Raw genomic sequence first — 11,298 nt, 5'->3', positions numbered from 1 at the left:
GCTGGAATGCAGTGGCCGGATCTCAGCTCACTGCAAGCCCCGCCTCCTGGGTTTACGCCATTCTCCTGCCTCAGCCTCCGGAGTAGCTGGGACTACAGGCACCCGCCACCTCGCCCAGCTTGTTTTATTTTTTTATTTTTTAGTAGAGACGGGGTTTCACTGTGTTAGCCAGGATGGTCTCGATCTCCTGACCTCGTGATCCACCCGTCTCGGCCTCCCAAAGTGCTGGGATTACAGGCTTGAGCCACCGCGCCCGGCCCACAAGCATTCTTATACACCAATAACAGAGAGCCAAATCATGAATGAACACCCATTCACAATTGCTTCAAAGAGAATAAAATACCTAGGAATCCAACTTACAAGGGATGTGAAGGACCTCTTCAGTGAGAACTACAAACCACTGCTCAGTGAAATAAAAGAGGACACAAACAAATGGAGGAACATAACATGCTCATGGATAGGAAGAATCAATATTGTGAAAACGGCCATACTGCCCAAAGTAATTTATAGATTCAATGCCATCCCCATTAAGCTACCAATGACTTTCTTCACAGAATTTGAAAAAACTGCTTTAAAGTTCATATGGAATGAAAAAAGAGCCTGCATTGCCAAGACAATCCTAAGCAAAAAGAACAAAGCTGGAGGCATCATGCTACCTGACTTCAAACTATACTACCGGGCTACAGTAACCAAAACAGCATGGTACTGGTACCAAAACAGAGATCTAGACCAATGGAACAGAACAGAGCCCTCAGAAATAATACCACACATCTACAGCCATCTGATCTTTGACAAACCTGACAAAAACAAGAAATGGGGAAAGGATTCCCTATTTAGTAAGTGGTGCCGGGAAAATTGGCTAGCCATAAGTAGAAAGCTGAAACTGGATCCTTTCCTTTTTCCTTATACGAAAATTAATTCAAGATGAATTAGAGAAATGTTAGACCTAAAACCATAAAAACCCTAGAAGAAAACGTAGGTAATACCATTCAGGACATAGTCATGGGCATGGACTTCATGTCTAAAACATCAAAAGCAATGGCAACAAAAACCAAAATTGACAAAGGAGATCTAATTAAACTAAAGAGCTTCTGCACAGCAAAAGAAACTACCATCAGAGTGAATAGGCAACCTACAGAATGGGAGAAAATGTTTGCAATCTACTCATCTGGCAAAGGGCTAATACCCAGAACCTACACAGAACTCAAACAAACTTACAAGAAAGAAAAAAACAACCCCATCAAAAAGTGGGCAAAGGATATGAACAGACACTTCTTAAAAGAAGACATCTGTGTAGCCAACAGACACATGAAAAAATGCTCATCATCACCTGCCATCAGAGAAATGCAAATCAAAACCACAGTGAGATACCATCTCACACCAGTTAGAATGGCAATCATTAAAAAGTCAGGAAACAACAGGTGCTGGAGAGATGTGGAGAAATAGGAACACTTTTACACTGTTGGTGGGACTGTAAACTAGTTCAAGCATTGTGGAAGACAGTGTGGCGATTCCTCAAGGATCTAGAACTAGAAATACCATTTGACCCAGCCATCCCATTACTGGGTATATACCCAAAGGATTATAAATCATGCTGCTATAAAGATACATGCTCACGTATGTTTATTGCGGCACTATTCACAATAGCAAAGACTTGGAATCAACCCAAATGTCCATCAGTGACAGACTGTATTAAGAAAATGTGGCACATATACACCATGGAATACTATGCAGTCATAAAAAAGGATGAGTTCATGTCCTTTGTAGGGACATGGATGCAGCTGGAAACCATCATTCTGAGCAAACTATCGCAAGAACAGAAAACCAAACACTGCATGATTTCACTCATAGGTGGGAATTGAACCATGAGATCACTTGGACACAAGAGGGGGAACATCACACACCAGGACCTTTTGTCGGGAGGGGGAAGAGGGGAGGGATAGCATTTAGGAGATATACCTAATGTAAATGACGAGTTAATGGGTGCAGCTCACCAACATGGCATGTGTATACATATGTAACAAACCTGCATGTTGTGTACATGTACCCTAGAACTTAAAGTATAATAATAATAATAAGCGTGATCTATGACTGTTAGCAAAAAGTGAAATTAGACCCTTTAAAGCGTTCAGGAAATTGATGAAAATAAGCAAAAGGAAAGGATTGATATTAAATTTTATGTGAAGTTAGAGTGAGAAAGTAAGGAACAGTATAACATGCTTACAAGGAAAACATTCCAGAAAAGCATGAGTCAAGGAGAGCCAAGGATTTTAAGTCTAGCCAAAGTAGCCTTTAGTATAACAGCTGTAGATAAACTGTCATTAACTTTCAAGAACTGGGAGAGTATTGTTCTCATGAAGCCTTCCTAAGGGATATTCAGGAGAACTAGGTTCAAACAATAGAGATGACTGAAGATAATTTGAAATAAAGAGTTGTCCTCAATATTTAAAATATTTCTGCATTTAGAACCAGGACTAATTGAACATAAAGGAGAAAGTGTAGTATGTACTGGCTCTATGACCTGACACAGTTAGCTACGTTATAACTTAAAAAATGGAAGGGATATATGCAAAAAGTTTAAACTATTTTCAGTAATTGACAGCTGGCAACAATGTCTTGCAAGTAATGTGGGATAAAGCAAAGGAGTATTTGTAATGTTCTAATTCTGGTATCCTTAAGAACTAGGATTTTTCTGGTTGGGGCAAAAAGAAACAAAGATACATAATTTTTTAATAAAGTAAATATCCTTTAGCCCTGAATTTGAATACAAATTATTAGTATGAACTCATGAGATGTTCTGTGTTTGTGTATATTAATGTGTATGTTTAAAATTTATAGGCTACAAACAGTAATCAACCCAGTTGTAGTAAGCTTTCCTAGTGCTTAACTATGGTCTCTAAATACCTTTCCCACTGAAAGAAACTCCTGGCTGGGGGCAGAAAATGTGCAAGATGAACCTGGAATATCTTGTCATGCAAATAAGGAATCCCACAAAGTCTGCTAAGTTCTTGTCAGAAGGATTTGAGAGTCAACTGGAAGCTCCCACTGGTCAAAGATGAGACAGTTTGAACATTGATAAGAAAAATAAAGTTGAGACATACCAAATATATTTAAATCCATGAGTTTATAGTAACACAAAAACTTATCACCATGGAAGTTGATAGAGAATGAGTTATTTTTAAAACTGCTGAACCAGCATTTTATCTTTGTTATGTGAGCTATACTACTGGGTCACTAACTAGTTAATGAGGTCATTTTTCTATAAAATTGTGCCAAGTAAATGAGGTGAGAAGGGAATGATAGAATGGGAATATCAACATTTTCTAATCCCCAATGAATTAATGTAGGCATTGAGCATTAGTAGCTGCCATCATGAGAGAAAGAGAGACAAATAACTAGGCGCTTCCTGATGGAAATAGACCTATGAAATTATCTTACCAAGAAAATGAGCCTAAATCTGATTGAGACTGAGTCTTTAGCCCAGGAGTTGGCAATATTTTTTTTTTCTGTAAAGAGCCAGATAGTAAATAGTTTAACTTGGGGGCCACATGGTCTGTCACAGCTACTCAACTCTGCTGTTACAGCATGAAACCAGCCATAGATAATACAAAAATCAAATGGCGTAACTAAGTTCTAATAAAACTTTATTTAAAGATTTTTGACCTACACTCCAGATCAACTACCAGTGTACAAGAAATATGAATGACAGGAAAACCTGTTTGAACCGTACTTTGGGAATGCAAATATCAAAAATCAAGACTGTGAGAAACACTTTAGGACAAATGGATAGAATTGTTAACTGATTTCAAGGAGGAAAGAGATGGCATGTGGATTTATAGATTAGAGACTTTTCAAACACAGGCAAAACTGTTTTAGGGAGGTAGACAAGTGACATGATGAAAAACATTAAGGTAAATATAACTCTTGGGAGGACACAAAGTTGTCATCATTGTGAGGGGACAAGGTGAGGGTTTCTGAGGCAGTTGATATTCCTCTGTCTTCTGTCATTGTTGGTGGTTACAAAGGATGTGTATATTGATAATTGGTTCAAAGCTATGCATTTATGCAGTTTTCTGCATTTGTGTATATTTGACATTGAAAGTTTTTAAAGAAAAGGTGGAAGGATGGAAAAAGTCTTCAAGCAAGTGCTAACCAAAAGAAAGTAAACTTTTGATTCAGAATGCGTTATTAGAGGTAAGCTACTCAATAAGATTTAGCCTTCTTAAATCTATACCTAATAAAGCAAAAGCCAACAGATTAAAAGGAGAAATAGGCCGGGCATGGTGACTCATGCCTGTAATACCAGCACTTTGGGAGGCCGAGGTGGGCAGATCACCTGAGGTCAGGAGTTGGAGATGAGCCCAGCCAACATGGTGAAACCCTGTCTGTCTCTACACAAAAAAATTAGCCGGGTATGGTGGTACAGGCCTGTAATCCCAGCTACTTGGAAGGCTGAGGCAGGAGAATTGCCTCAACACCGGAGTTGGAGGCTACAGTGAGCCGAGATTGTACCACTGCACTCCAGCCTGGTGACAGAGCAAGACTCCATCTCAATAAATAATATAAACAAACAAATAAATAAATGGAGAAATGTACAAATCCACACCCATAGTAGGAAACTTTGAAGAAGTGTATACAAACAAATACGAATTGAGTCTGACAAGTATGGTTTAGTATGAAAGACTTTATGAAAAGGGTATCTTATTTTTGCCTAGAAATTTTATTTATTGGAAATTTATTTTTTGTAGATTTTTAAAATAAATTCTACAAAATTATCCCATGTAATCACATTTTCACAAAAGTACATGAAGATATATTGCTTACATAAAAGAAATGTTAAAATTCTACCAAAGGACAAAACTAACAGAAAACACACCTTATTTCTTGATAGAAAGGTTTAATATTGCACAGATTTAACAAGAAATTATTTAAATCTTCCATTGTAATTGACAGAATACCATTTTACCTAGTCTTTAAATTTACAAGATAGCTACTTCTTACCGGATAAACTAATGAAACTTGTATTTTTTTTCTCATATTACACTATGAATGTTAACTAATCACTATGGACTTTTCCTACTATTGAAAACAATAGTTCAGAATGATTGGAATAGCTCTAATCTCAGTTTATAGATAGGCAGATTTCAGTGAGATTCCAAACTGACTTTAGTTTTAATTTGTTTATATACTTTAGATTTTGCTGGCAGAAGTTAACCTTTCTTCCTTTTTTAAACAGGGGTTCTGAAGGAACATTAAATGATTGCAAGATAATATCTGTAGATGAAATCTTCAAGATTGAGAAACCTGGAGCCCATCCTCTTTCGTTTGCAGATGGAAAGTTTTTAAGTATGGATTTTTGTTTTTGGGCTTAGACTGTATGTGTTGTACATTATTGAACTTTATTTGTACTGGTCAGTGAATAACTTGGAAGGAAGTATAAAAGTGTAGACCATACAAATTTATTTTCAAGACAACAGTTTTGATCTAAGATTCATTTTGTTGTAATGAATTTTTCCCAAATGATAAAATGTTATTTTTGAAGAAATATATTATCTTGGTATTTTATTGCTATTCTTTATTTTAAAAATATTATGGATATATAATAGTTGTAGATATTTAAAGAGTATATGTGATATTTTGATACAGGCATACAATGTGTAATGATCAAATCTGGGAAATTGGGATATTCATCACCTCAAACATTTATCATTTTTTGTGTGTGTTGGTAACATTCCAAATCTATTCTTTTAGTGATTCTTTCTAACTGTATCTTTGCACCCTATAGCCAACCCTTCTTTATCCCCTACCCCACTTCCCTTCCCAGCCTCTAATAACCATCATCATTCTATTCTTTACCTGCACAAGATCAATTTTTTTTGGCTCCCACATATGAAAGAGAACATGTCACATTTGTCCTTCTGTACTTGGCTTCTTTCACTTAACATAATGTTCTTGAGTTTCATCCATGTTGTAAATGAAGGGTTTCTATTATTTTTTATGGCAGAATAATATTTTATTGTATATGTATATACCGCATTGTCTTTTTATCTGTTGATGGGTTTCCTGTTGTTTCCTGTGTTATAGATTCTGTCCAAAGAAAAAACCTGTTTCTGTAATTTTGTTAGCCACCCACGTTTAGTTTTTAATAATGAGATTTATTTGTACACAAGTAAAGTCTTAGAATTATAGTGCTAATTGGGCCTTGAATTTCTGGAAGGTAATAAATGAGGCTTATATAAACATTATAAAGTTAGAATGCAGCTGTACCTCTTCATTTTACAGATTTTTCTTGCTTGATATCAAACATTTGGTAACAGAGATAGAATTAGATTCTAGGTCTTGTCATTCATGGTGGGGCTTTTTTTTGTTTGTTTTTTGTTTCGAGACAGTTTTGCTCTTGTCTCCCAGGCTGGAGTACAATGGTGTGATCTTGGCTCACTGCAACCTCTGCCTCTCGGGTTAAAGCGATTCTCCTGCCTTAGCCTCTAGTAGCTGGGATTACAGGTTCCTGCCACCAAGCCCGGCTAATTTTTGTAATTTTAGTGGGAACGGGGTTTCACTGTGTTGGCCAGGTTCTCGAACTCCTGACCTCGTGAGCCACGCCTGGCCTCAGGCATTTATTCTTAAAGCCTCACACTTGATTATTCTTTTTGGTTCCTTTCTTTTCATTAGAAAAGCTGTATGCTGGCTGGGCGCGGTGGCTCAAGCCTATAGTCCCAGCACTTTGGGAGGCCAAGACAGGCGGATCACGAGGTCGGGAGATCGAGACCATCCTGGCTAATGTGGTGAAACCCCATCTCTACTAAAAAGTACAAAAAACTAGCCAAGTGGGGTGGTGGACGCCTGTAGTCCCAGCTACTTGGGAGGCTGAGGCAGGAGAATGGCGTAAACCCGGGAGGCGGGGCTTGCAGTGAGCTGAGATCCGGCCACTGCACTCCAGCCTGGGCGACAGAGTGAGACTCCATCTCAAAAAAAAAAAAAAAGCTGTATGCTGGCCAGGTGCCAGCACTTTGGGAGGCCAAGGTGGGCAAATCACCTGAGGGGTCAAGAGTTTGAGACCAGTCTGGCCAATATGGAGAAACCCTATCTCTGCTAAAAAATAAAAAATTAGCCAGGCGTGGTGGCGCATGCCTGTAATCCCAGCTACTTGGGAGCCTGAGGCGGGAGAATCGCTGGAACCTGGGAGTCAGAGGTTGCAGTGAGCCGAGATCACGCCATTGCACTCCAGCCTGGGCAACAAGAGCAAAACTCCATCTCAAAAAAAAAAAAAAAAAAAAAAAAAAAAATGCTATTTCCACAGACTTTTCTTTATGCGGTTCATAGATATAAAAAATGTTTTAAGACTAGGCTTGCTATAATTTTGTTCTTAATAGGGCGAAATGATCCTGAATGTGACCTGTGTGGTGGAGACCCAGATAAGAAATGCCATTCTTGCTCCTGTCGTGTATGTGGTGGGAAACACGATCCCAACATGCAGCTTCTGTGTGATGAATGTAATGTGGCTTATCATATATACTGTCTGAATCCACCTTTGGATAAAGTCCCAGAAGAGGAATACTGGTATGATTATCAGGTTTTTGTTGTTGTTGTTCTTGCTATGTAAATAATTAAACATGAAATATGTATTTGAACCACCAGAAGTAGATTTCTAAAGATACGTAATATAAAAGTGCTTAAAATGTTATGGCCAGTGGTTACTTAGCATTCATAGCTTTATTCAATTACTGTAACAACTTCTGAACCATCTCTTGCTCCATTTTTAATCCCTTCAGTTTCTTCTCTGATTATAATAGAGTCTGTGTTCATTCAAAAATGCAAATCTGATTGTGTTGCTTATTGCTTCAGAGAGTTTATGTTGCCTTACGGGAGTGATACTTAGTTGCTTCTCCAGCCTGTATCTCTTACCACTTTCCTCTTTCATTTCCCCAAATACTCTACACTCTAGCCAGATTAAGTATCTTTCAACTCCTTAAGTAAGCCATGTTCTTTTCCAGGTTGTCACATTTGCCATATTTTTATCTTGGAAGCATTATCCTCTTTGCTTAACTTCAAGATGATACTAATCCTTCAGCTTTGCAGTTGTGACTTCCTCTGGTTATCCTTTATGGATGGTCCTCTACTCTCAACCATGCTAGATATCCTTGTTATGGTCTATAATAGTACTTAACATTTACTACACACTAACAAAGCGGTTTATATGATTATTGTATTTAATCCTGTGATGTTGATGCATCAAAGAAGACTCCAGTTATACTTGCCAAAATCTGTTCTTCTCTTATGGCATGGCGATAACTACAAAAAGAAGTTATCAGAAAAGAGTGGGAAAAATGTGTCCAAAGTTGATCCTTTTAATACCGTGTTAAGGAGGGTTTTTCTTTGCCACTGTTGAGCATTTTTAAGAAGGACGACGGAGTCAGAAATAACTGATGTCACAAGTGGGTAATTGGTATCTGTGAAAAATAGATTGTTCGTTTTGTTCTCTCCCTAACCTGTTGGGAAGGCGGTTGCTGTATTATGACAGGCTCTAGAGGTGAGAGAAAGGGGGAAAGGATATATCTTCTTCCTTTTACCTCCTACTACTACCTTATATGATTACACTCTGAATTTTACCATCACTAATAACTGTTTCTTCTGAAGTCTCGTATTTTCCTTCTTTCTTGTTCAGTGGATGACATATTCCTGCTTTTCTAAAATACAGACTCTTTCACCTGCTCTTACAGTTCCATAGTCTTTCCAGAAACTTCACTTCTTCAGTTAATTCCTCTCCCAAATTACCATTACTTAGATCATTCTCATTAGCATTCTAGAATCTCTTGAATTTTCAAAATACACACAAACCTCCCTTGATCCCATTTCTCCCACCAGCTGTCTACCCCATTCTCTGCTTCTTTCATGGCAAAGATTCTCAAGAGCTATCTCTACTAATTGTTTCCATTTCCTCTCCTGTTCATACTTCTGCGCTCCAGTCTAGCTTTCCTTCCACTGTATCTGCTTATGTCAGGTTCACAGACACTTTTTATGTCTACACCTAAAGGTCAGTTCTCATTCCTTAGCTGCTTAGCTGGTTACTCTGTTTTATAGATTTGAGGTCATATAATCCATTTTTCTACCTACTTCACTGGCCTTTCCTTCTTAGTCCCTTATTGGGTTCCCTTCACCTACCAGATTTCAGAGCCCCCCACCCTAACCCCCAAAGCACTATCCACTTTTCTGTGCTAGGGAACGATGCTTGTTCCCTAGATAATCTCATCCAATTATGAGATGCTAAATACGAAGCCAATAGTTGTGAATTTATGTCTTCATTTCTAATTTCCCCTGAGCTTTATATTCCTATATGCAATTGGTTAGTGGACTGGCATCACAAAATTAGTCTAGATAGAGTTCTTGATTTCCACAAACTCCCTAAGATCCTGCTCCTCCCCCAGTCTTCATTAAATAGAACTAATCATTTTATCTGTTTGTTCATGCCAAAAAGCTAAACTTCATCCTCAGTTCTTTTGTTCTTTCACATACTCTACATCAATAGATTTTGAAGTTCTTAATGTTTCTTCATTCTCATCTCCCAGCCCAACCATCTCTTCCTTGAACTTCTATAACAGATGTCTAACTAGTCTCTTTGCTTCCATGTGCTATCTTTTCTCCCATAGCAGCAGAGTGAGCTTAAAAAGGCCTGAATTAGATCATTTGTCTGTTGGAAACTCTCTAATGTCTGCCTATTTCACTTAGAATAAGAATCTAAGCCCTTATCGTTTATGACCTGGCCCATGTCTACTCTCTAACATCGGTTGCTTATCACTATCCTATTTACTTACTAACCTTGGTCTCTACCCACCTTTATCTTCCTCAAAGCATACCATTTCTTTTTATGCCCCAGGACCTTTGCACTTAACTGTTTCTTTGCCAGGAATGCTTTTCTTGGGTTATCTACTGTAAGAAGCATATCATTTCTAGTCACTCTTGACACATAACCCTGATGTATTTCCACTTAACACTTTCTGGAATTCTTTCCTTGTATGTACTGGTTTTCCTTAACTACTATGTACAAACATTTTTAACCTCAGCACCAAAATAGTGCCTTGCACATAGGAGGTTCTGAACAAACCTGTTGAAGGAGTGAATCAATCCCAGAGATGACTTTAGGATGACATAATTAGAAGAGTGTCTTGTATTACTCTGGAGCATATCTCTACATTTGTATCAAGGTCTTTCACTTCACCTGGAACTCCTTAATCTTAAATCTTTTCTGCCTCTCCAAATCATGTTGTCTGGATATTTAACCTATGCACTAATTTTCTCATCAAACAGATAATACTTGCTTTAAGTCACAGAATCTTTAATAAAGTTAGTTATAAAGATGAGCCCATCGGATAAAATACAGCTTTTCTTTAGGACAGTTTATTTTTGGAAGCCTTCCTGATTTTCCAACTAGAGAGGACTTTAATTCATAGTATTTAGTGCCTTCTCCAACATAATATGCTCAAGATCAGGGACTGAATTATTTAAATTTTTCTCTCCTATAGTGCTCAACAAAGTGTCTCAGAATTGGATTGACTTGTGGGCATAGTATTCTTCTAAAAGCTACATAGAATAGATAATTATGAAATACAAAGTATGGGCAAAGACATTTGAGATTAATTGGGCAGTGGCCATTAGATCTTTGTTAGAGTATTCCTAAAGTTTCCTTTTTTGATGACATAAGAATAGCCTCATCTTATTCTGTAGACATATACCTTGCTTTTTAGAAAAGATTCAAGGTAGTTTATGAAATACAAGTTATAGTAGGATAATCAATTACAGATAGGCTAAAGGACAAACAAGCACAAGGAATTAAAATGAAGCTAACGATAAGGTTAATATAAACAAACATCCTTGAAGTCATGTATACTTGTTATATAAACTACCATTCTCTTCTGGGAATTCTAATAACCAGTTTAGATGGGGAGTTTTATCTGTTACACAGTTGAATGTTCTAGGAAGATCTAGCTACTTTTGTTTTAATGACAGGAACTTCAAATTTCTATTCTCAGGGTTAGTGAAAAGTTTAGAGTTCATGGTATCATTTTGAATCTCATAGCTTTGAGTTTTGAACTGAATTTGAGGATTTATAAGTTATCTAAAGGAATGACAAGGGTATTTTTAAAGCCAGCCTAACCATGTAAATATTTTGAAAAGTTTAGTATTTTAATGCCAGTTAAAGCTCTGTAATGTATACCAAATAATACATCTTAAAACTTGCTCTTACCTAGGAAGGCTAATATTCTGTTACTAGCCTTAATACGGCATTGTGAAAATGTCTTC

At 37.4% G+C, this 11,298-nt stretch overlaps 1 protein-coding gene across 3 annotated transcripts in view; it reads left to right on the top strand.

Annotated features, from left to right (window-relative positions):
* Positions 1-11,298, top strand: part of UHRF2 (ubiquitin like with PHD and ring finger domains 2) — a 98,855-nt gene that overhangs the window by 62,379 nt on the left and 25,178 nt on the right. For all 3 annotated transcript variants that reach the window (XM_023213154.2, XM_023213153.2, XM_023213155.2), the window contains 2 exons: positions 5,237-5,346; positions 7,374-7,560. In XM_023213154.2, coding sequence (XP_023068922.1) covers positions 5,237-5,346; positions 7,374-7,560 — 297 coding nt within the window. The remainder of the gene's footprint in view (positions 1-5,236; positions 5,347-7,373; positions 7,561-11,298) is intronic.

Source organism: Piliocolobus tephrosceles, chromosome 14, assembly GCF_002776525.5.
Source record: "Piliocolobus tephrosceles isolate RC106 chromosome 14, ASM277652v3, whole genome shotgun sequence".
In the NCBI taxonomy this organism is placed as follows: Eukaryota; Metazoa; Chordata; class Mammalia; order Primates; family Cercopithecidae; genus Piliocolobus; species Piliocolobus tephrosceles.
Note: the sequence above shows the minus strand (reverse complement) of the source record. Positions and strands in the feature narration are given on the sequence as shown.